The 26,588-nt window shown below is 42.5% G+C and overlaps 1 protein-coding gene across 4 annotated transcripts in view; it reads left to right on the forward strand.

Moving 5' to 3' along the window:
* Positions 1-26,588, forward strand: part of WWP2 (WW domain containing E3 ubiquitin protein ligase 2) — a 150,185-nt gene that overhangs the window by 84,172 nt on the left and 39,425 nt on the right. For all 4 annotated transcript variants that reach the window (XM_045443343.1, XM_045443347.1, XM_045443346.1 and 1 more), the window contains 2 exons: positions 7,323-7,450; positions 19,538-19,748. In XM_045443343.1, the coding sequence (XP_045299299.1) occupies positions 7,323-7,450; positions 19,538-19,748 (339 nt within the window). The remainder of the gene's footprint in view (positions 1-7,322; positions 7,451-19,537; positions 19,749-26,588) is intronic.

The following is a 26,588-nucleotide window of genomic DNA, read 5'->3' on the forward strand; positions in this document are numbered from 1 at the left end:
CTGGCTTACCTGCACAAGCCGGGGCTCCACATCCCTTTCAGGGTCCCCCCATGCAGATTCCAACTGCGTGTCCATGGGGGCCGGCGGCCCACAGCGCTGGCTGCCTGAGCGTCCTACATTCTTGTGCGGTCTCAGGCCGTGGGACACATCAGTCACCCGCTGCAGCACGGAGCGGGGCGGAATGGGGAGTGACTACTTCCCGTGAGCTTTAGCTCTCTTTCAAGTGTGGGAGGGTGTTTGAGCATTCTCTTCTAGTGTTCCCAACCTGCAATCTGGAATTCGGTTAGATGAATCAAAACGTATCCTACGTTCTCTTGCAAGATGCATCTTTTAGTCTCCTAGAGCTGCCACTTTGGGGAGACTGCTCTGTACTCCAGGCTGGGCAGAAGTAAATCATTTGTCTTTCCGGGAGGGACGTAGAATGGACTTGGCAGCAGTTTTATTTTTACCTTTCCTGTCATTTCAGAGGCTGGCAGCCTAGAGGTAGGGTGTGGAACAGAGCCGTAAATTACCCTTGGAATGACTGGAAGGGTCCCATTTTAACTCTTAATTGCGCCTTTCCCTTTTAACCTCCCCTTCTTATCCCCTTCCCTTTGGCCGCCCTCCCCCCACCCCCCTCGAATCCACATTTGAACCGGGAGGAAGAATTGAGGAGGGGGTAGGTCGGAGCAGGTTTGCTTGTCGATGCCTCTCTCCATGGTGGAAACAGTTTCTTTTTCCCATCACCAATTCCCGTTTTTTTTTTTTTTTTTTTTTTTTTTTTTTTTTTTTGTTTGGTTTTTTTTTCCTGTGCTTCTATTTTAAGAGCCTGTTTTTTTTTTTTTTTTTGCTGGTTGTCTTACTGGAAACTGGCCCAGCCTCACTCAGTTTTGTTTCCATGCTGCTATTAAAAGACAATGCCCAGTTAAGAGGCCTTGGAAGAGGGGCAGGACAGACACCATCTTGGGTCAGGTCATCCAGGCACATATCGATTCCTTGGATTGGAATGTGAGAAGGGTTTATTAGGTGCTTTTAATGTCTACATTGTTTTTTGATTTGTTTTTTTGATTTATTTTATTTATTTATCAAAAAAATTTTTTAACGTTTATTTTTGAGAGAGAGAGAGAGAGAGAGACAGAGCACGAGTGGGGGAGGAGCAGAGAGAGAGAGGGAGACACAGAATCCAAAGCAGGCTTCAGGCTCTGAGCTGTCAGCATAGAGCCGGGCCCCGGGCTTAAACTCACGGACTGTGAGATCATGACCTGAGCTGAAGTTAGACGCTTAACTGACAGCCACCCAGGCGCCCATTGATTTGTCTTTTTAAGTGGAAGTTAGCTCACTATTAGTTGTTATACCTTGAAACTTCTCTTGTGTGGAGCTCAAATACTGATGGGCCTGAATCGGAGGTCAAAGAACCCCTGTTTTGTGTCTTGGCATCTTTTTTTTTTTTTTTTAATTTTTTTTTTTTTTCAACGTTTGTTTTTGGGACAGAGAGAGACAGAGCATGAACGGGGGAGGGGCAGAGAGAGAGGGAGACACAAAATGGGAAACAGGCTCCAGGCTCTGAGCCATCAGCCCAGAGCCCGACGCGGGGCTCGAACTCACAGACTGCGAGATCTTGACCTGGCTGAAGTCGGATGCTTAACCGACTGCGCCACCCAGGCGCCCCATGTGTCTTGGCATCTTTTACCAAGATAGAAAATTATGCTCAGTGCTTGGTATCCAGTCAGCCGGGACTTCTTGACGTTTGGGAGAGATGTGTCCCTATGCTTTGAAGAATTTTCACATTTACTAATACAGAGTGTTTGGAGAGTCCTGAATGTCGCCTGACGTACATTCTTATCAAGATTCTTGCTTTCTGTATTTTTTTGAGCATATCCTCACACTATAGTTACCTGTCTTTTAAAACTTTTGCTCACTTTTATTTTTTCTCATGTGATGAACTGTTTTTATTTACATTGGCTGCAATATACACATTGATTTTTTAAAAAAATTATTAAGTTAGGTTTACTGAGATATAATTTGTACACGGTAAAATTCATCCTTTGCAGTATACAGTTCTGTGGGTTTTGACAAAAGCATATAATCTGGTAACCACTACCGTACTCAAGATGTACACAGTTTTATCTCCCTGAAAAGTTCCTTTGCGCCTCTTTGTCGTCAGCCTCTCCTACTACCTCCAGCCACTGCCAAACACCAAATCTGTTTTCTTTGCCTATAGTTTGCCTTGCTTCTTCCCAAATGTTATAAAAATGGAATGACAAACTGTAGCTTTTAAAGTCCTCCTTCTTCTGGTTAGTGTAGTGCATTTGAAATAAATCCATGTTGTTTTGTGTATTAGTAGTTCGTTTGCTTTTATTTGCTAAGTAGTATTCCCTTGTATGGATGTACCGCAGTCTGTCGATTTCACCAGTTGAAGGACTTTGGGTTGTTTACAAGTTTGGAAATAAGGAAGAAAGTCACTGTAAACATTTGCCTAGAGGTTTTGGGGAAGCCAGTATTTTCCTTTCTTTTGGGTAAATATGTAGGAGTAGGATTGTGGTTTGTATGCTAAATGCATTATTTAACTTCATGAGAAACTGCCAAACCGTTTTCTAAAGTGGCTATACCATGTTGCATTCCCTCCAGCAGTGTTTGAGAGGTTCAGTTTGCTTGCATCCATCCTCCTCAGCACTTTTTACTGGCAGTTTTGTCTGTTTAGTGTCCGTTCCGACACGCATGTGATGGTGGCTCATTCTGATTTTAATTCGTATTTCCCAAATGACTAATGATGTTGAACATCTTTCATGTGCTTGTTTGCCATTTGTAGATCATCTCTGGTGAAACGTTTGTTAAAATCTTTTGATTATTTTTTATGTTGGTTTGTTGTTACTGAGTTTTGAGAGTTCTTTATATATTGTGGATCTAAGTCCTTTATCAGATATGTATTTTGCACATATTTTTCCCCAGTCTCTGGATTGTCTTTTTGTTTTCTGGCCAATGTTTTTAGAAGGGTAGGCATGTTGAATTTTGATGAAGTCACTAACTGTTTTTAAAAATCCATTTCCATGTGAAGGATATGATAGACTTAATAATCTCAAATTGTGAGCCACTACCAAATTTGAATTCCACTTTTAACTTGGCAAAAGATTTTGTGTTCTGGCTTGTAAGGCATCACTTTTTTGGACTCTTCATTTCGTTTTCACTCATGGTACCAATGCTAGGGCTGCCCTCCTTATTTTTTAACCAAGGAAACAAAGTTTTATGTAAGTACTCCACATCAACTATTGCCATGTGATGATGGTCAACAAAGCTGCACTGGAAGGACAGTGCCAGGTTGTCATCCAGGCTCACTCACTGGCCAAGTGGCTCTCACATGTCAGCATTGTAGGGTGTGATGCAAGTTTGTGTCTGAGCAAAATTACAAATTGCCGCATTTCCACTAAGATGTAAGCTCCTTGAGATCAGGGACTCTTTCTGGTTTTGTTTCTTAGTGCTCACCGGTTTACTGAAGAGTACGATACAGGATATGAATCAACAGCCAGATGGAAGAGATGCATAGGGTGGGGTGTGGGGGAAGGTGCCGAGCTTCCGTGCGTTTTCCAGGCACGCTGCTCTACCCACATCTCCACATGTTCACTGATCCGGAAGCTCCAGGCTTCTTTCTGTTTTGTTGCTAGTCCTAGAATAGGGCTTAGTGCTCAGAAAACAATAGATGAAGGGTACCTGGGTGGGTCAGTAGGTTGAGCGTCCTACTCTTGGTTTCACCTCAGGTCATGATCTTGCTGTTTGTGGGATCAAACCCTGCGTCTGGCTCCATGCTGATGGTGCGGAGCCTGCTTGGGGTTCTCTCTCTCCCTCTCTCTCTGCCCCTCCCCTGCTTGAGTGTATGCCTGTGTGTGGTCTCTCTTTCAAAATAAATCAATAAAACTTAAAAGGAAAATAATAATTGATTGCTTTTCAGTGGACTTCATGAAAAGTGATACAAGATGTCCCAAAGCAACCAAGGCTGTGACTCTCAGGGTGCAGCTGAGGACCGAGGCCAACTCTGTGAATGGCAAAGCCTCAGTGCCAGGGGACAGCCCAGAGCCCTGTCTGGGGGACCTCATGTGCCACAAATCTGTTTCTAGGAGTGTGGAGAGAGATTTCCAGGGCCCTGGCCCTGACTGGATTTCTTAGGGAAGCTTCAGTTTCTGAGAGAGGAACTTAGGTGAGGACATGCCAGCATTCTGAGAAGGGCATGCTGTGAAGAAAACTCAGTCTCTGTAATTAGGTGACTTGAAACTACTTGTGGAGTTTTGCTGTTCCATCTTCTTCTGACTACCACAGGAGCTGCATAACCCCCCACCCGACCCCTGCTGCCCACCCGCCCTCAAAATGGTGGCAGGATCGGGCCAAAGTTGAAGTCACTGGCAGAGCTGAAGCCAGGCTGCCTGTGGTGGAGCCCAGCTCATCTCCACCCCATCGTCCCGCGTTTGTCCTGATACTATTTTGGCTTATGGTGTGTGGTTTCAACATTTGGGCCAGCTTTTAATCATGACACAGTCCCGTCTTGTAAGGGCTGAGTGAATCCTCCAAGAGAGGAAACTGCTGAAGGGAAGATTTTCCTTAAATGTTGAGACCTTTTCTTTGAGACTCTTCTATTAAAGGTAATTCAAGGTGAAAAAGGTAGTAACTCCCGATTTGGGGCAAGAGAAGAATCTGGGCAGTGTGTGTGTGTGTGTGTGTGTGTGTGTGTGTGTGTGTTGAGGGTGTGTGTGTGGGAGTTTGTGTGTGTGTGTGTTGAGGGGAGGGGGGAAGGGTGTGTGTACATGTGTGTTGAAGGGAGAGGGGAGGGTGTGTATGTGTGTGTTGAGGGTGGGGGGGTTTGTGTGTGTGTGTTGAGGGGAGGGGAGAAGGGTGTGTGTGTGTGTGTGTGTGTGTGTGTGTGTGTGTGTGTGTGTGTGTGTGTGTGGGCAGGGGAGGGCGGGGGTGGCAGTGAGCTGCGGCCAGGGAGGCAGCACTTCATGCCAAGTGGTCCCAGCTGCCCCTGGTTTCCAGGCTAATCCCAGCCCTGCTGCAGCCCATCATTCAGGGCAAGCTGCTATCATTAGTGGTTAAACATTTCTGAAACTATTCTCTCTCAACTCTGACCGCATGCCCTTTCAGGGAAGGGAGGGAGGAGTCAGGGGGAGTTAGTGGGGCCCACCCTGCTGTCATGCCCAGCTGCTCTGCAGAGGGACAAGGAGCCCTCGACTGGACGTGCTCATGGGCTTTTTGGAGCCTGTGTGTGTGACAGGACTGAGGTCGCATTTTCTATGCTGCCCACACAGCCTGCTGCCTCTTGAGTGATACAGCCCTCTGCTGTGGGCTGTGAGTACCAAATCAGAGAGGATTTTTTGTCCTTTTAAGGGGATTCTTGGCTGAAATAAACTTTCTATTAACCAGTTTTATCTCTCTTGAGCTCTCTGTCTTAAACACATATACACACATTTGCCAGTGGCTGAAGACCCGTCTTTCCCTTTGGAACTTATCTGTACTCCTCCTGCTTTCGATGAGGGCTTGTGGTAAAATGTTCAGTACTAACATTTCTTCCCGTGATGTGGGAGTTTGAAATATTTTTCTTGACTGAGGTGTGGTTGACAGCTTTTGATTTATGAAATTAGCTCAGGGAAAAATAAGATGGAAAAAGAGAGTCCAAATTAAATCCTTATTTCCATAGCTCATTTGTGCCCTCTCTATCCATTTTTAACTGTCGTGCAGTCTTTAGGTATGAACTCCAAGGTTTGCTAGGTTTCTTCTTTCCTTCCTTCCTCCCTTCTATCCTTCCTTCCTTCCTTCCTTCCTTGCTTCTAGTTTTTGTCCAAGAAAAGACTTTTTTCCTTACTCAAAGGTGTACAAACTCAATGAAGAAAACTAGAAAAGCATAAAAGGAAAAGCTAAGGGAATTCATGTTCACAACAAAGATAATCACTATTAATACATATTTTTTAATCACTATTGATATTTTGGCTTATTGGAAAAAGTCTGTTTCTTGTGCTAGAGTAGGTGGTTGGTGGGGGCACCTGTTCCCCCCCCCCCCCCAGAACCTACAGGTTTGTTGTGCTGCAGGCTTGTTCCAACACGCTGATTGAGGGGGTCTCACCAGCAGAGGTGTTTTGGTAGGTCTGGAGCCTTCCAGCCCAGCAGGGGACCTTTCCGTTAGAGCTCTTTAGCTTTCTATTGGCCGAGTGACCCGTGAAAGAATAGCCTGGGAGGGATTCAGTTCAAGTCCAGGCTTCCCACCCCCAGCCTCCAACCAAAGAGCATGGGCTCTTGACCTTAGACTGCTTGGATTTGAGTCTTGCTCCATTGCTTACTTTCTCTGTCTTTTTTCTTATCTGTAAAATGGGCATAATAATAGTAAGCTCCTTCCAGGGTTGCCCTGTTAAATGAGATAAAATACGTGAAGTGCACGGTGCATCATGGATATCTGTTACATAATGTTCAGGCTCAGCACATATTATATACTTGTATAGTAATTATTCCTTCCATTGTTGATAGTAACCTCACTGCCCCATGTCACATGGGATAGATTGGTCTTTCTTCAATGGATAATATTTAAATGCTCTCACTGCTGAAAACTAGTAGATAATGACTAAGTAGTAGAATAGTCTCCTTTGACAAAACAGCTGGACTGAAGGGCAGGGAGGCTTAGATATTTTCACTAGTGAACAAAGTCAGGCTACAGCAGGATTGTGAGAATACATACTGCCTACTATCTGTTGTTCTGAAGTTGTCAGATAGATTCTCTGCTCCTGGATCCCACCGTTTTCCTTGTGATATAGATCCCTTTATGCATTGTTCCTCATTTATTGGGATGGACCATGGAGTCATCTTTTCTACATAAAACATGTCAACCTGTGCATTGGCTGAGGCTGTCTGGTGCCTCTTGACTTCCTTTCCCAAGGGCAGTATGTTTCTAGCTATAGACAAAATGGATTTGGATAAGTTTTGGGCTCTTTTTGCCTAATGGGAGAAATATGTCATCTGTAGCCTGTCCAGTGATTCTTGTTTATTTCTTACATTTGAGCCCAATAAAAATAATGTGATGGTCACAGGATATTTTGCCAGTTATTTCAGATGTGGGGGCAATTCACTCTGGATTTGTTTACTTCAAGTGGAAAAGTTTACCCAAAGTTGCCTTCTGGGTTATTACCAAGAAGGAACCTTACCTGGGTCTCTCTGTTTGGAGCCAGCTTCTGTTGAGTCAAAGACCAGAGGGGCTATTAAAGGTCTTATTTCCAATAAATAGTGAGAGAGGGAATGCGGTGACTTAGATGGGACATACTGCTGTCTTTTTCACAGTGACTTATGTCTGTCTGCTTTATACTTTGAATTTCCAGGACGCACAGACATTCAGGTGGTTCAGCCAGAACAACCACAGCACCCGGCGAGCAAAGCCCCGGTACTAGCAACCGGCACCGCCAGCCCGTCAAGAACCCAACCCACAATGGCTTGGCCAATGGCACAGGTGAGTGACAACACAAAATACCAGCCTGAATGAAAGCAGCGGCTTCTAACTTGTGCTCACATGGAGCCAGGACTCTGCTGTGTCAGGATGTAGGGTGGGCGAGAGAAGACTCCAATACTGAAATGAACTTGAACCCATCACCCTTTCCATTGGCCCATCTTCTTTTGTCTCTGGCCAGGGCCATTCTCCATATGACTTCATACACTCTTCTAAAATATTACTTTGCACAAAAATAAAGAGTATTGATTTTTTAAATTCATTTCTTATCAGTATTGGGGGCAAGGGGTATCTTATTTCTATATGATACATTTTTTATTTCCTTAATTTAAGGAAATGATCAGGCTAGGGAGAAAGAAGACTAAGTATTGTTGCTCCGAGCTGGGTTTGAGAAGATGGCGGCACCGTTGGATCGGTTGGGATGCTGACCAGGGGCAGAGCCAGGTGCCATGGGATTGGGGTGGGGAGGGCACATTCTGTGGCTGTGAGAGTATTTGTCCCATTTGAGAATAGGTGTCCCTTCTGTGTCCACAGAGAACTTTCCTGCCCTTGATTCTACTTCTCTGTAAGTGGGAAGGGAAGGACCTATTTCAAAACAAATCATTTTTTGTCATGCTTTCCTTCTGTCTCATCAGGACGGTGTCGAATTAGAAAGGAAAAAGAAGTCCAGTTTTCTAAATGTCTTGAAAATTGTCAAAGCTCTAGTATGGCCGATCGTTTGCTCATTTGTTTTAATTTGAAGCAGTTGGGAATGGACTTGGGTGTTTGCTTCAATAAACTGTAGAAATGTAGGTGTTTAAATCAGTATGTGACATCGAATTTTGTAGATGCTTGTGATAGCAGAGGTGTGGCCCAAAGAGCAGAGATCTGGAGCAGCAAGCCTGTTCACATAGCATTCCCGTGGTATTGTTACTCCTCTTTGCGAGACCAGCATACCGAGTAGCACAAATCGGTTAGCGTTCCTTTCTAGTGACTTTCCTATAGATGCGAGCTGCAGAGCCCGTCTGATAGTTTATGGTGTTTAGTTATACCATTATGTGCACCGGGCTGCAGGATGCAGCGGCCTGTCCTTGTTTCAGTGTATCTGTGGTGGCCTGACTTACTCCTTGGAGTTTGGGACCTGCTTGAAGAAATCGAGTTAGCTGGCTCACCCTGAGCCTTAAGGAGAAGGATGAGCTGGAGGTGGGGAGTACAGGCGGCTACCATCTCATCCTCCCGGTGTCCCTGTGCCAGCCACCATATCCAAGTGCTGGAACATCCAGTCGTAGCAGCCACGGGGGGCGTTGGGGCGGGGGCCTGGCCTCCAGTCTGTGTGAAGAGGGTGGCCAGGTGGTGGCTGTGGACTCTGTTAGAGAAAACCTGATGTGGCTCCGTGAACACCAGTAAACATGCTTCCCTTAGAGAAAGAAGTCGCTTGTGGAGGAGGGCCAGCCCTTACAAATGGGGAAGGGGAACTGGTTTTTTTAGAACCACTTGTTTCCTGGAGGCTGTGGCCAGGCTACCAACCCCTTCGTTTCTCAGGGGTCTATATTCCTTGACACTGGTTTCCTTCAGTCATCTCTGCTTTTCTTATAAAAAACTATTGGTAAATTGACTTTATATGGTGATGGTCTTTGAGTCACTTTCCTTGGATACCAGAAGAGATCTGTGTTTCCCCTATGTTTATTTTTAGGTACCTTTGTGTGTTATCCTTATCTCCAGGAACATTATGTTTCAGCAGACGAGGCAGGTGCCAGCCGTGTCCTCAGAAAGCCACAGCTGCATTGGGCATGTTTTATGGTGGTGTATCTGAATGCCTAGACTGTTCCCAGAACCCGTCTGTGAGGGACGGTTGTTGCGTTTTGGGGATTTCTGCCTGTTAAAATACTAAGGCCTTGGCCTCCGTCTCGTCTCTCTCCTTTCTGCTGTGATGACGGTTCACCTTTGCCTCACAGCCAGTCTGGACTTTGTAGGCTCTTTCGCGTCTACCCAAGGGGTACAGAAAGATCTTGCCTTCCCTTTGGGGAGCAGACAGAAGCCCACTCTTTGGCAGCACAAGACAAGAAGGGAGTTTGCGGCTGTGAATGAGGACATCTTCATCCTTTAATACTCTGCTCTTAGAGCTGTGAGGACCAGTTCCAAAATGGTGGTGGCAGCGAGCTGTGCCTCCAGGAAATATTTCCACAGACACACAAGATTGATTTAGCAAGCCTTTCTGGCTGTGCTCTGCAGTTATGCATGAAAAAGACATTTGGGGCAAAAACAGAACCGAGTTCCAGGTGTTTTTTTTCATGTTGTCACAACTGTAAAGTATCCATTTTTATAAAATGAAAGTGAATGGCAGCCCGTCTGTAAAAACCTAATATTACCAAGGTTTGGAAGTGGTGCATTTGAGAAGTAGACGAATGGTATATAGCACTTCATTGAGGCTTGTGTGCCATGAGTGACTTTGTGACTTTTTATTGAAAACTTTACCAAGAAAATTACATCTCTTACTCGTCTCTTAAATGTGATTTCCATGCACATGAAGTCTGGAGTCACGCTGGCCGCGGTCAGTGGTGGGCCTTAGTTTTCTCATCAATAAAATTAGGACAAGAGTCTATATCTCAGAAAGTTGTTATAAGGAATAAATTATATAAAGCATATAGAGTGCCTAAAACCTCAAAGTTAGCTTTTGTCTTGATGAATAATTTCATACAATTATAGTTATGTAGCATGGGTATGTGGGATTTTTTTAGTCTCTTATTTTTTATACACGCTTCTATGTGTCTGTTGTCGTTTATTTTTTTTTTTTAGAGGCCTCATACTACTTCACAGTTAATATTCATTTACCCATTCTTCAATTCTTATGTATTTCTCTGTTGTAAAACAAAATCCTAATGCAAATGTCTTTGAACGCAGCTTTGTTTCTTCCTGAATAAAGTTCTTGAGTCAGAGGATACAAATGTTTAGAAATGAGATCAGATGTATGTTACCAGATTGCCTTCCAAAGGGATTGAAGCAATCATATATTCCAAAGCAGTATGAATTTTCCATTAGATGGTATATGAGGTTTATTTTTTTCCTGAAACCTTATAAATACTGGTTTATCATTTTGCTAGTAGCTCTTAAGTGTCGCTTCATTGTGGAACCTAATTGCATGTTTTTAGTTATTAGTTGCTCCACCGTTTCTTTCCTCTTGTGTGATTTTTTTTCATAGAATTTGATTTTTTTTTTCTTGATATTTGGAAGTTTATTTTAGAGATTTATATATTAGAGATTGCTTTTTTTTAAATTGTGGCAGAATATACATAGGCATTAAACATTTGAAGTATGTAATTTAGTGGCATTAATTACATTCTCAATGTTGTGCAACTGTCACCACCCCTATGCACTTCTAGAACTTTTTCATCTTCCCAAACTGAAACTCTGTACCATCTATCTATCTATCCATCCATCTGTAGCTTATTTATTTATTTTGAGAGAGAGAGAGAGAGAGAGAGTGAGAGAGAGAGAGAACACGAGAGTGTGGGGGAGGGGCAGAGAGAAAAGGAGAGAGAGAATCCCAAGCTGTGTGGGCTTGATCCTCATGAACCATGTGATCATGACCTGAAACGAAATCAAGAATTGGCTCCTTACTAGACCAAACCACCCACGAGCCCCTGAAACTTTGTACCCTTTAAACAGTATTTTTTTCCTTTCCATCTGCCCTCCAACACCAGTCCTTGGTAACCTCTCTTCTACTCTCTTTAACAGTTTATTTATTCTAGGTACCTCATAGAAGTGGAACAATTTTTCCTTTTGTCTCTGGCTTATTTCACTTGTCATGTTTTCCAGATTCATCCATGTTGTAGCCATGTATCAGAATCGCATTCCTTTTTAAGGCTGAATAACATTCTACCGTATGTGAATGTCACATTTTATGTATCCATTCAGCTATTGATGGACATACAATTGTGCCTACCCTTGGGCTAGTTTGAATAATATTGAATAATGCTGTTGTGAATAGGGGTGTACATGTATCTGTTTGAGTCCCGGCTTTCAATTCTTTTGGCCGTAAACCTAGGAGTAGAGTTGATGGGTTTTATGTATGATAATTCTGTGTATCTTTTTGAGCATTCCTCAAACTATTTTCATGGCAGATGCACCATTTTACATTTCCTCTAGCAATGAATGAGTGTTCCAGTTTTTCCATATCCTTGCCAACACTTGTTTCCTGATTTTTTTTTTTTTAATTTTTTTTTTTCAACATTTATTTATTTTTGGGACAGAGGGAGACAGAGCATGAACGGGGGAGGGGCAGAGAGAGAGGGAGACACAGAATCGGAAACAGGCTCCAGGCTCTGAGCCATCAGCCCAGAGCCTGACGCGGGGCTCGAACTCACGGACCGCGAGATTGTGACCTGGCTGAAGTCGGACGCTTAACCGACTGCGCCACCCAGGCGCCCCCTGATTTTTTTTTTTAATAGCCATCTTAATATATATGAAGTACTTAGGTATAAGTTTTATGTTACATTTATGATTGTAAGTTTACCCCCATGTATGGTTTTACATTTTTCTCTCATTTTCTGTGGCTTTTACAGAAAAGGAGATAGAAAATTTAAAAATAATTATGCCTGAACATTTTTTTTTGAGAGAGAGAGAGCACGAGTGTGTGCGCGAGCACACAAGTGAACAAGGGGCCGAGAAAGAGAGAGCGCACAGTGGGGCTCACCCAAAGTGGGGCTCATGTTCTACCTGAAGCAGGGCTTAGGTTCACCTGAAGTGGGACTCCAGCTCATGAACCGTGAGATCACGGTGAGATCATGACCTGAGCTGAAGTCAGAGCTTAACCGACCGAGCCACCCAGGTGCTCCATGTTTTTCTAATGTCTCAAAAGGCTAGTCCTACCCTATAACTATTTCTCCATGATATTCTTTGGTAGTTTATACATTTTCAAAACAAATTTCAGACTTTGAGTTTTTAGAAGCGTGGTGGAATGTAAATGGAAATTGGGTGAATTAGCCAGGAAAGGACTAAATTTTCCCATCAGGTAACATGGTATGGCTTTGTCCATTTACAAGTTTCTCTTCTTGTTTTTCATCTAATTTTTCTTCTTTTTTTCCATCTAATTTAGTTTTTCTTTCTATAAGCCTCACCCACCCTATGTCATGCTAATTATGAAAGGTTTTTCTAGTTTGGGTGCTCTTTTTTTATTTATTTTTTTTAATGTTTATTTAATGTTTGAGAGAAGGAGACAGAGTGCAAGTAGGAGAGAGGCAAAGAGCGAAGGAGACACAGAATCTGAAGCAGGCTCCAGGCTCTGAGCTGTCAGCACAGAGCCCAACGCGAGGCTTGACCTCAGTAACCATGAGATCATGACTTGAACCAAAGTCGGACACCCAACTGACTGTACCACCCAGGCGCCCCTTGGTTGCTCTTAGGAAGAACTGAATAGTCCATTGCCTTGGAAATACATTGCTTGTGTTTCATGGACAAGAGATAGTGACTGCTTTACTGTGCATTGTATATTATGAGCTGATCTTCAGTTTAAAAAGTTTCCATTGTTGGCAGTTGCCTTCGCCATGCCTGGATGTGGGGGCTTTGTATACCAAGAACCCCACACTACTCTGCACACACCTGAAGATCTTGGAACACACAGTGAGCTGGCAGCATGTCCGGGATTAAGAACAAGAATTTACAAATCCTGATCTTTTTTTGGCTAACTGTGACAAGTATGTCTCAGCCCTGAATGAATATCTGATTCATAAAGTTAGAGTGTTTAACCAACATCACAGAGGGAACCTTGTGAAATACTCCTTGTTGCGGAAACCAGAGGCCATTCAACTGCCATTTTACCTACTTGCCCCATTTACCCTGTCGTCTTGGTACAGGAAAACCGTCAAAGCAATCTTCATTTCTCCTCCTGTCCCTCCGTTGTTTTTACTTAATGGTATTCTGGATTTGAATACTGGTTTTGCTGTTTGCTACCTGCGTGGCGCTGTCTGGGTGGAACCTCTGTGAGCTTCAGTTTTGTCTTAAATACGATGGGAATAGCATCTTCCTCACAGAGCTATTGGGCAGATAAATGGGCTAATGAAAAAAATTTGCTAAAGACACTGCAGGATCCTGGATTGGTTCTTGTAACATAAAAAGGACCTTAGCGGAGAAGCTGGCGAATCCAAATAAAGTCGTAAGTTTAATTAATAGTAATACATTGGTGTTCATTTTTTAGCTTTGACAAATGTGCTATGCTTATATAAGATAATATGCCCTTGACTCAGTTTCCCCTAATATTGCTATCTTTGTACTATCTTTCCAACTTTTGTTTTTTGAAAACTTAGATATTCTGTTTTTTTAAATTTATTTTTTAATTTATATCCAAGTTGGTTAGCACATAGTGCAACAATAATTTCAGGAGTAGATTCCAGTGATTGATCCCTTGTGTATAACACCCAGTGCTTATCCCAACAAGTGTCTTCCTTAATGCCCCTTACCCATTTAGCCCCTCCCCCTCCCACAACCCCTCCAGCAACCCTCAGTTTGTTCTCCATATTTAAGAGTCTCCCTGTTTTTATATTTTTGCTTCCCTTCTCTTTGCAACTTTTCTAGAAGTCTAAAATTATTCCAAAATAAAAATGAAAAGGAAAGAAACGGCTTTGCAATTGATAGTGTTACATAAATATCAGGTGGTTTTATTTCAGATTTCTTTCCCTAGATTATTAGATTTAGTCCAGCAAGTATTTAGTGAACAAATATTTGTCAAATGCCATTTTGCTAAGCACCATGGATGGTGTAAAGAATTACAAAATAAGGTTTCTGCCTTATAATCTCTTTTTAAAAAAGAAGCTCCAGACACTGTTTCCTAAGTACCAGCACAGCAGATGTCACAGGGGCTGTGTGTTTGAGTAGCTGGGACCACAGGTGTTGTGGGATCCACAAAGGGGATCAGTCTCGTCTAAATAGTGGAGAGAGGGGCTGAAATGAGCAGGGGGGTGTAGGCAAGGTCATAGGAGACAGAGAGTGGAAGTAGTGAAAAATGAAGGAAACAAATTTTCCCTTGTTCTCAAGAAGGATGCAGTCTTTGAGGGGAGGTAAGTTGTGTATATCACATCATTAGGATTAATAGAGAACATTGACAATATGGTTTGAATAGAGCTAAAATGTAAAATACAGCAATTCTGTAAGGCATGACTAAATTCTAACTTCTTGTCTTTCTCAGTCCAGTTTTTTTCCTCTAATTGAAGCCACTTCATGGCTTGATTAGGGGACTCTCACTGGTTTATCATTGTGACTGTAGGCCAGTGACTTCATTGTTAATTGTCTGAACTTCAGTGTCTTCTGGATATAAGCTGTGATGGGTGGATTTATTTCTGAGGTTCTTTCAAGCTCTCACATTCTAAGAATGTGTGTATATGTGTACACACACATACACTTTTTGAGAACAGAAGAGTATAAGCATGGACACAAAGTTGTCAGCTCGAGGATACCTGGCTCTCATACTCTATTTCCAAATCAAAGCATAGCACAAAGCTTCAAAACAGATGAGCTACCGTGGTGGATCCCAGGCTCTCGGGTGGGTCTGTGGACAGATACAATCCTGGTGGGAACCCCCCCTTTTTTTTTTGAAATGGATTTCTTTATTTTTTTTTTTATATTTATTTATTTATTTTGAGAGAGAGAGAGAACCCAAGAAAAAAGGAAAGAGAGAATCCCAAGCAGGCTTTAGGTCAGAGTTGGATGGTGATCCCATGAGCCGTGAGAGCATGCCCCGAGTGGAAATCAAGAGTCAGCGCTTAACTGCTCAACTCATTGAGCCACCCAGGCGCCCTGGTGGGAACCCTTCTAACTAGATTGGAGGGTCTTTTCCATTGGCATGGAAAATGGGCCTCTGCTTTTGTTCTTTTCCTGGTCAACAGTCTCATAATAATTATTTTTAACAGGTAGTACATGTACATTCTGAAAATTTTAAAAGTATAAGTAGCTCAAACAGTGTAAAGTGTCCTTCCTGTTCCAGCCCTGTAGCCTCCAGTTTCCTCCCCGGAGGCAGTCACTGTTGTGTTCCTTATGATTCTTTCAAAGCTATTCTTTGACTGTACAAGCATATGCACACATATTCTTTGAAAACACACACACACACGGTAGCACAATATATATGCTGTTCTGCACCTTCGCATTTAATAATTATCTTAGAAATGTTCGCATAGAATCTGAAGCAAACTTGAAGAGCTTTGCCTCTTTCCTTCTCTGCTAAACCCAGCCAGAGATGGGGACAATTTTAGTCTCATAAAAAAAAAACAGTAATCACCGTGGATTCGACTATTTTAAATATGTTTAAATCCAAGAGCTCATAATGAATGATCTTTACACAAAACAGAATTTCACTGTTCATTTTTGGAGACCAGTGAGTAAAAGGAAACACTCAAGCATTTCTCCTGCCTTTTCTTTACAAACTGAACCTCAAGGTAGCCAAAGAGTTGATGAGGGACAGATTCTCTTACAGGCAATGATAGAATTAGAATATAACTGTTTTGCAGTCCACAGCCAATTTACGTTTAGGTAATAATCACCAGCGGCTGCTAGCATTGCCAAAGGGTGATAACCAGATGTTCTGTGCCTCCTGATGGAGGTATGCAAAGTCCATCTGTGTCACAAACATTGAGTTTATAAAAGTAAAAATAATATTATAATGAATCTAACCCTGGTCTTTAAATATTATTGGCTCATGGCTGTTTTAATTTCATATACAGGCCTCCCCCACCTCTGTTCTCCACACCCATCCCCACTTCCCTCCCCCCGCTCCCTATGAATGCATTTACATTTCTCATTATCGCTGGAGTGCTTGAGTGGCTCAGTTGGTTAAGCGCCTGACTTTGGCTCAGCTCATGATCTCACCATTCCTGAGTTTGAGCCCCGCGTTGGGCTCTGTGCTGGCAACTCAGGGCCTGGAGCCTACTTCCGATTCTGTGTCTCTCTTTCTCTCTGCCTGCCTACCCCTCCCCCCCCCCCCCGCCCCCCGCCTCGCATCTTTCTCTCTCTCAAAATTAAATAATAAAAAAATTAAATTTTTTAATATTGCCAACTGTTCTCCAGAGATGTTCTAATAATTTCTACTCCTACCAGTGATAGGTGAAAATGCCAGTTCTTCCTACACCCTTATGAGCGTGCGATTAACTATTTTTGTTCTTACCAATCTGATAGGTTAAACAATGGTATTTCATCATAGTCTTCAATTACATTTCTCATCTCGTAATTGAAATTGAGCATCTTTTATACGTTTAGAGGTAATTTGTACTTCCTCTACTCTGAAATGTCTGTGCATGTTTTTGGTCTTTTTCTAATTGATTTGTAGAGGTTCTTTTCATATCAAAGAAATTAGCCATTAGTCTGTAATATGGGTTGGTAATAATTTTCCCCAACTGGTTTTTCTTTGATTTTGATTTTGCTTGTGATTTTTTTTTTTGCCACTTAAATTAAAAAAAACTTTAATGTAGTTGAATTCATCCATCTTTTATGTCTTCTCGATTTTGTGTGATACTTCAAAAAGTCTTTTACACTTTGAGATAAAAGTAACCTCCTCTGTTTACTTTCTTTTAAGTTTCATTTCTTATGTCAAAATTTTGGATTCATGTGGAATTCATTTTCATAAAACGAGTAAGGTAGGGATAAAACTCATTTTTTCCCCCAGTATATTACCCAGTCATCACAGCAATATTTATTGAATAATCTCTTTACTGCAGTCATTTAAAATGCCACCTTTGTCATATACTAAATTCTTATGTGTATTTAATTCTGTTTCTGGAGTTCCTTATTAATTTCATCACCATCTGCTTATTCGTATATCAGTACCACATTGTTTTAATTGTTGTGGCCTGATGGTGTGTTAATACTTTAGAGAATTACCTGTCTCTCCACAACACTCTTCTTTAGAATTTTGGTGGCTGTTCTTCTGCATTTAGTTTTTCTTAAAACTTTTAAAATTAAAAAAAAATTTTTTTTAATGTTAATTTTGAGAGAGAGAGAGAGAGAAACTGAGTGTGAGCTGGGGAGGGACACAGAGAGGGGGAGACACAGAATCCGAAGCAGGCTCCAGGCTCTGAGCTGTCAGCACAGAGCCTGATGTGGGGCTCAAACCCGCAAACTGCGAGATCATGACCTAAGCCAAAGCTTAACCAGCTGAGCCACTCAGGAGCCCCTAGTTTTTCTTATAACTTTTAGAGTAAATTTATTTAGTTCTCAAAAATGTGATGGTTTTTTTTGTATTGGAATTGAGTAAAATTTATAGATTTGCATGAAGAGAATTGTCATCTGCTGTGTTTTACTAATTCGGCTGAGGTAGAATAGGAAATAGAAGTATGAAGTCTTGCATTTGTATTGGGGAAACACCAGTTGCATGAGATGGAGCCATTTATTAAACAACTAATTTAGCTGATGTGTGCCAGACCGTATTTCATACACTGGGGAGAAAGCAAATGGATTGATCACAGGTAGTCCCTAGGCTCTTTTCCATTTCTTAAGATCAAGCGGCATCACAGCCTGTGAAGAAATTTTGGTTTCAGCTGGTTACCAGTCTCAGGTTAGCCAAGAAGATTATATGGTTGCTTCAGAGTTGTTACAATCTTGGCTTGCTTTAGAGGATGTGCCAAGAGGGAGAAGCAGAGCATGGTAAATGAGTAGTTCAGGCTCTGGAGGCAGGCAGTCAGGGTGTGAATTAGGTGCCCGTCAACCTCAGCAGGTTATTTAACCTCTTTGAGCCTCAGTTGCCACAACTGTAAACTGGGGATATTAATTGTACCGAATGTGTACGGTTGTATGTGGGGCTGACATGAGAGAATCCAAAATGCTTTGCACTTTGCCTGGCATACACTGGGGTTCTGTACAAGTTAACTAATACCACTTCTATCGGAAAGCTGACTGCGCTGGTCTGATGGGATCTGATTTATTTTGTTCCGTTCCTGCTGTCATTATTGAGGAGAGGCAGTAGAAGAAGATACCTAGAAGAAAGCAGCCTGGTGATAAGAAGGGAAGGGCCTAGAAACATTAAAGCAAGAGCAGGCCTTCTACCTGGAGAAGGTGGATGAGAAAGGGGGTGGCCGGGTACTTAGTCTGCATTGTGTGGGGCTGGGAGCTAAGATCAGTTAATGGAATCCACTTACTTAACATGAGGAAAACCTGCCGGCAGGTACATCTGTTCAACAATGGAATGGCTCTGTAGCAAGCTCCTGTCAGACGAAGTGTGTAAGAAGAATCTAGATAGTACGTTTGTTGCATTTGAAACCGCAAAAAGAATTTCTGAATTAGACAGATGAGCTGAAATCACACCTAAGAGGTTTTCCTACAAAATTCTAGTACAAATGTGCATATGTGCAATCACATATAGAAAATTCTCTGCCTATGGCTTATCTACTTTCGCAGAATTCTTCGGAAACTTTGATCCCTTTTGGAGTGGGAGGATATTGCAGTGTCTTGGAGTCCTTGTGAACATGAGTGGTCATCAAAGAAATAAAGAAATGGAGAAATAAGGAGACTCGGAACAGGCTTATTTGACTTCTGTCTCTTTGTCTATTGTTACCTTGAAGACAAGTCCTTTATCTTTAGAGCCCATCTTTTTCATCTGCAGTATTCATCTTTGTTCCGTACTTTGAGCATGAGTCTTTGAAAGAACAAACACATTGTTGGAAATTTTGGCCTCTGCGAGTAGAGAGAGCTTTTTGAAGGAAGTTACCATTTGTACCCAGCAGACAAATGACAAGTTTAAAGAGAGGAATATGACCCTATAAACGTGGCATTGGCTTGCTTCATTTAGTACCAACACACCTCCCTGTTACCCTCCTTCCTGCTACTCTTTTATTGCAATATGTGATCATAATATGTTAGAAAAATTCAATGAAAGTATAAAAAAGAGGTAACACTTATTATATTTATTTCAGATCCATCTCCCGATTTTTTTTGGTGGGGGTGGGGAGGAAGTGGGGACAGGCCATTACTGACTTGCTCTCATTTCCAAAGTTATGTTTTGTAGAACTTTTTGCTGTCACCAGATACATGCATGGTAAAATTATAAGGTACTGTGTTACCACTTTAAGTGAAAAATCTAGTAAACGTAAACACAAGTCTGAGTCGATCTCTTGAATATGATTTCTGTACTTCCAGTGAATGATGAACCCGCTGCAGCCACTGATCCTGAAGAGTCCTCTGTTGTTGGTGTGGCACCCTCGCCTGCTGCGGTGTCGAGTGTGACCCCGAACCCCACTGCAGTGTCTCTCCCTGTTCCAGCCACACCGGCGGAAGGCGAGGAGCCCAGCACTTCAGGCACACAGCAGCTCCCGGCGTCTGCTCAGGCCCTTGATGCTCTGCCTGCTGGGTGAGTAGCCTTCCAGCAGTGCTACCCCCACTCAAATCTGAGGCTCCTTCGCTAGGACAGAAACAACGTGGTTATTTATTACCTCGTGGCTCGTGGTCTCTGGGGACGCTGCCATGCATAGGAGCGAGGGAGGTGTAGAAGACCTGCTCGTTCTCCATAAATCTTAAAAAGAATCTAAATCATCAGGGGCAGAATCAATGCTACCTTATACCACGACTTGGAAAAAAGAGTGTGGCTTTTATGGAACAAGGAGCTCATTTTGCCTTCCTTAGTCTTTGGAGGGTGTTTGCCTAGATCCTGCTTAGAAAACAGCTTTTCTCTCTTTATCTTAACAGTCTATAGAGGGCTTTAGGCTCTGAATATTACTGTATATTACTCCTGTAGCCGGGGCTGATGGTAATTAACATGCACTACTAGTTTTCTTGCCATCCTATGGTTTAGACAGTAAAGACCTTGGATGATAAGAAGATGGCTCCACTAAGACCAAGGGAAGTTCCAGTTTGACTAGGTAGCAAATAGAGATTAAAGCATGGACCTGGGAATCAAATCAATCTGGCTTCAAATCCCCACTGGGCCCTATGTGACCTTGCTCAAATGGCTTACCGTCTGTGTAAGGGGGGATTAACCATCATGCATAGCTCTCCAGGAAGTTCAGGGCATGTGTGAAGCGCTCACCCAATGGAGGATGTTCCAATTGGTGAATATTTTTGAATTGGCTGTGGAGGAGCCATAAAGGAAGGGAATGGTTCTGAACTGAGAAATGAAGTCTTATCTCAGCAACTACCAGTCATAGTCAGGGCCCATCCTATTGTGGTCCCAGGGTCCGTCCTAGTTATCAGTTTGGTACTGAGGAAACCAGTGTCCGTATCACCACAGTCGCTGTGGTCTGGCTGGTGGTGGTGGTGGTGGCATGTAGGTGGGTCCTCTGTACCCTTGTAATTAATTCATAAGGGAAAGGGGAAGGACGCATGGTCTCTAGCTTGATGTATAATATGCCATGTGTTCTTAAGCCTTTTTAGAAAACCCACTTGTTAGAAACAAAAATCGTAAATCTGAAGGCAGATGTGATTTTTACCACATACATATCACATTCTTAGCATTTGGCATACTACTTAACATATTTCTTAATAAAGTATGATGAATAAATGAAGAGTATTGCAAATAGTTTCTAATACCTCAAACCTGGAGAGAATTGGGGTATTGAGAGGTGCCTCTGAAAAGTTTTTGTGAAGTTTTTGATTTTGCGAGAAGATTAATAACCAATTGCTTGTGTCCAGCTCTTCCCTACAGAGATTTATTTTCTCTTTTATATGTGGTAAAGGATACTAGAAAGACCTTTGTTTGGTATGTAATTTCAAATCTGTATGCTGTAATTTGGGGGGAACAGAGCAGAATCATTTTGGCAGAAAGGAGAGAAAATGGCTGCTCGTGTCCCCTGTGAGCTGTTTGTTTTCTTTTCGCTGAGCAAATGCCTGGAAGGCCGGCTTCGCTCCTGTGTCAGTCACAGGCAATTAGGGCTAATGGCTCAACATGTCTTTATGTAGGGTGTGTGTGAGGGTTACTGTTCTCTGGGATTGGGCTCTTCCTGTTTCCAGGCAGCTGGAAAACTCCAGGCTCTGAAAACACTCTTTATTCTGAGTTTGGCAGATGGAGCAGCCCAGGGAAGCCGATTCCCCACCCCCACCTTTGCCAGAGGCTGAACACTTTTCTGAGGTAGAGTTTGAACACTCTCTTTTCCGTAGAGCATTTAGAATGTGATGAGATCCGTGTGTGGGTCCCCTGTGTGGGACATGTATGACAGTCCGGAGAAGGGTATTGAGACCCAGTTTTCCATCCTAAGGCAGCAACCCCTAAGACAGTAGGGAGCTCGGTACTTTGCAGGCTGTCTCAGGCCCAGGAGATTGGAGATTGCCCCCAGGACTGCTGGGTGTGTGGCATGAGGATGGCGTGTTTCCGGTTCACTGCTCTGTGATGGCAAGTCGGAGAGGACATGCCTCCTGCAGTGACCCTTCCAAGCCACAGACCTACCATCACCACACCAGCTTCTTTACAAGTTCAGGAGATCCAGACAAGAGCGGTTATTCCTTTACTCCTGGTATCTTGGCTTTAGGAGTCAGGAGACCGATTTTAACCATTTTATTTTATTTTGTTTTGTTTTATTTTATTTTATTTTATTTTATTTTATTTTATTTTATTTTATTTATTTTTATTTTATTTTATTTATTTTTATTTATTTTTATTTGTAAACGTTTATTTATTTTTGAGACAGAGAGAGACAGAGCATGAACTGGGGAGGGGCAGAGAGAGAGGGAGACACAGAATCGGAAACAGGCTCCAGGCTCTGAGCGGTCAGCACAGAGCCCGACGCGGGGCTCAAACTCACGGACCGTGAGATCATGACCTGAGCCGAAGTCGGACGTTCAACCAACCGAGCCATCCAGGCGCCCCCCCCCCCCCTTTTTTTTTTCTTAAACGTAATTTTAACCTTTTTAAATCAACCTCTGAATAATGACATTTCACACCGAGAATGCTACCACGGCTGCCTACTGTCGTTGGGGATAAATTCTCAAATCCTTAATCAGGCCTAAAAAGCCCCACACCATATGACCCCACCTACCCCTCCGACCTTCCATGGAAGACTCTCTCTGCCTTGCTCTCTAAGCTCTAGCCTTAATAACTTAGGTTGGTTTGACAGATGGACCTCCCTTTCTCTGGACTTAGGACCCTCCACCATGCAGGTCTCTCTTTCCTAACACTCACTGTTTTTTCCATTAATCAGTCAGCACTTCCCCTGGGAATCCTTCCTTGATCCCTGGCAGACAAGGTCGAACTGCCGTGCCTACTGTAACTCTTCTCACAAAGTGTATTTGCTTCTTTCGCATCTCTCTGCCCCGGTGGGCTATAAAAGTCATGGTGACAGGAGCCTGACACAAAGTAGGCCCCCCAGATGTATTCGTAATGAATAAATTTAAGTGCCATCTTTTTTTTTTCTTCCACCTGCACGAATGTGTTCTGCTTCTTTGACGCTTCAAATAGCAACTGTGACAGGAATATTGCACTTTCTTCCCAGAGGCGACAGTGGAAGGCTGTCACCCACTGGGTTTGACTGGCTTTGGGTTGAAATATGTCTCTCGCAGGGTGGGGGACGCTCTTCCCTGCTCACTAGGGGTCCTTGTGCACTGGCAGATACGGCGGGGCATGTGTCCTCTTTGCTAAGGCATTTCTGAGCCACGCAGCCCTGCTTTATCAAGGCATCCAGCCGACTGTCTCTTCCCAACCTCATCTGCTCAACTGAGCGATAGAGCAGGTTCACTTGGGGAACCCAAGGGCCCATCTTCCTGGTTGCTGTGTTGCCTTTCTGCGATAGTTGCGACTCTGGTCTTGAAGAGGTTACACACGTCTGCATGTTTTAAGGACTGAAGGCTCCTGGAGGCTGGGCTGTGGAAGCCCACAAACAGGGCACCCCTCGTCCCTTTTCTCTCTCCCTGCGTCCAAACCCTCCAGCTGTCTGTACTTTGAAATTTAATTAACATGAAAGAAGCCAACTGGAAGGGTGTGGCATTTTCAGGTTGCAAATGTGCATCAAAGAAGGGGGTGCCAGGAAGGCTCGGGAGACATGGTGAGATAGTGGTCCAGGCAGTGGGCGGTGGGGAGTGAGGCCACTTTGATCAGCTGGCCCTGCATCTGTTTTTTATCAGCACCGAGCCCACTTTGGGAACCAGACGCTCATTAACAGAGCGTGCGTACATGGCTTAGATAAACTCTAAGTGCGTCCTGGGCTCTGCAGCTCGCTCAGTCCCTCGCGCACAGAGGCACATTATTTTCCTCTGGCGGCCTGCGCTCTGCTGTGGTTTCTTACATAAGGGAGGCCGTTGTGTTTGGACTGCCGACTTACCTCAGCACTGCCATTTCACACCGTCCTTTTTCTCCCGCAGTCATTGGCTGGCCTGTCTGTTTCCTGCCTCAAAGTAGAATTAATTGAGGAGGGGTGTTTTCTAGATCTTTTGGGTTTGCCATCTCCCCTGCCTCCACACCCGGGTATGGAGACCCAGAGGCCCTTTTCTCCAGGTGCTCCTTCAGACACTGTCAAGGATGATAATCTGCTAAGAGCTCTCGGACGTTTTGTTTGTAGAGAGCTTTAAGAGACGTTGGAATTTGGAGCTTCTCTGCTAAGTTATAAACCAGCCGCTGCCATTGCATTTCATTCCAAACTCATTTTTGGCACTCGCCAAAGATCCTTACCCAAGGAGTTTAAAACCAGTACTTCTTACACTGTGTGGAACCAGTCCCCCCCACCCCTGCCTTTTTTGTTTTATTTTCATATTTTCAATCCGTTAAGAATCCTTATACTTTTGTTCTCTACTTATCCACCGATCACATAAATTTAGATATTGTGGCAATGCCAGATTGGTACAAAAGTTTCTAAATGCTTGGAAACTTCTGTACTTTTTTTTTGCTAAACAGTAACAGTTTGGGCCACGGACTATGCTTTGAGTAGCACCAGATTAAAGGATTGTACTGGGAGACTCGGTGCCTTTTTTGCTGAATATGGTTTAGTTCTTGGCTGTGCAAGGATTATTACATGCTTAGGTAATGCTGAATAGTGCATGCTTCTGGCTTCCTCCTCATCATCTCAGAAGGAAACCTTACTTCCGAAGACTCTTCTGTTGTCCAAGGCTGGCCCGTGAGATGTTCTCACACTATTATGTGTATCTCTTCATGTGTAATTACGAATATCCATTTTTACTACACTTTCTGGAGAGTTCCACAAGAGCAGAGAGTGTTACGTCCATCTTTGTATCCCCAGCTCCTAGCACAGGACCTGGCTTCTAGGGAGACGGAGTGAGAAGTGTTTGTTAATGACTAGGTAAATGATTTCACATTCTCAGTAGCATTTAAAATTAAAAAAGATTCTAAGTAGAAAAAGAAAACGGAGAAGAAAGAACAACAACAATAACAAACACCCAGATTTAAGCATTGGTGCTTTGCAGACTGTGTGTGTTTTTTCCTGACCATTAGTAATAGCTAACATGTGTTCGGCATTTACAGTGTGTAGGGGCTGCTAAGTTTTGCCCGTGGATTATTTGGTGCAGTTTTCACAACGCTCTGTGTGGTAGCTGCTTTTATCCTCATTTGCAGAATGGGAGACCTTTGAAGCAATTTGCCCAGGACCACATATACAGACACATACACATAAAAACATGCCTACCAAAATCTGATCGTCTTACAGCTTGTGCTTTTAAAATTTATTTTTTTATCATAAAATATTTTAAGCACGCAGGTAAGAATGGAGTGTAATGTAAGAAATACCTATCACCACCCAGCTGTATCAGATTGTAGCATTATGCTATATTTACTACAGACTTCCCTTTTTTAACCTCTTGATGAAGAAATTACAAATACATTAGAAAGTCTCCGTGAGCCTCTTCCCGATTCCCTTCCCTGTATACAGAGATAAGGTGGAACTTGGTACATTCATTGAAAGTGCTACAAGGTATTCTATAGTATGAATAGATAGCATTTTATTTATAATTCACATTTATTTATACTTACCCTATATCTGATATATAAATATAAAATATAAAAATTTATGTAAACATATCTTTACACATCTATATTATTTTAACAAACATATTTAGTAATATTTTATACGTAATTTATATCTTCCATTTGTAAATTTAATGATATAACAATAAATAAATGTTTTCATATTTTATATTATTATCTCTTCACAATTATAAACAACGCTACAATGAAGTTTTTGTGTGCATGTCTTTTTGTCTCTGTGTCTGTTCTTTTAAGGCATATGCTGGACCTGGAATGTCACTGTAGGGATTGAAGATCTTCAGTTTTACTAGATACTATCAAACTGCTCACCGATTCTTACATTCCCATGAGCATACATACTAAGCATTCCTGCTAAAACTTAAAATTGTGAGATTTTTTTGTTTTTTTCATTTTGGCCAGCTTAATGTCCGTGAGTGGTGTATCTCTTTGTGGTTTTAATTTGAATGTCGTTGATTACCACTGACATTGAACCTCTTCTCACATGTTTTTTTTTTTTAATTTTTTTTCAACGTTTATTTATTTTTGGGACAGAGAGAGACAGAGCATGAACGGGGGAGGGGCAGAGAGAAAGGGAGACACAGAATCGGAAACAGGCTCCAGGCTCCGAGCCATCAGCCCAGAGCCTGGCGCGGGGCTCGAACTCACGGACCGCGAGATCGTGACCTGGCTGAAGTCGGACGCTTAACCGACTGCGCCACCCAGGCGCCCCTCTTCTCACATGTTTTTATTTGGTTCTTTGATTTCCTTCTTCGTGAGTTGCCTGTTCATACATTTTTGTTCGTTCTTCTATTTAACCATTTGTCTTTTTCTCTTTAATCTGTAAGGTTTCTTAATATAAGCTGGGGACTCCTTGCTTTTCAATTACATGCATTGCAGATATTTTCTTCCAGTCTGTGGCTTGTCTTTTCACTTTTTAACGTTATCTTTCATTGTACAGGAGTTCAAAATTTAAAGTGGCCAAGTTTGTTAATCTTCATGTACCATTTGGGTCTTGTCTAAAATTCTTCCCTACACTGACGTCGCAAAAATTTTCACACACCCTCTACATTTTGTTGATTTTGATATGCTTGTTATTTCACATTTAAACTTTAAAATCAAAATGTAATATACAAGCTTAATTGGCAGTATTCTTTTCTTTCTCAGTGATATGTTAAATCATATAATTGATGGCATTTTAGATTTAATGAAAAATAGCATATTTATATAAGTTTTTAATCAAAAATTTGTATTATGCCTATTATTTTAGCTTGCAATGTATTATATAATTATATT

This window comes from Leopardus geoffroyi, chromosome E2 (genome assembly GCF_018350155.1).
Source record: "Leopardus geoffroyi isolate Oge1 chromosome E2, O.geoffroyi_Oge1_pat1.0, whole genome shotgun sequence".
Lineage (NCBI taxonomy): Eukaryota > Metazoa > Chordata > Mammalia > Carnivora > Felidae > Leopardus > Leopardus geoffroyi.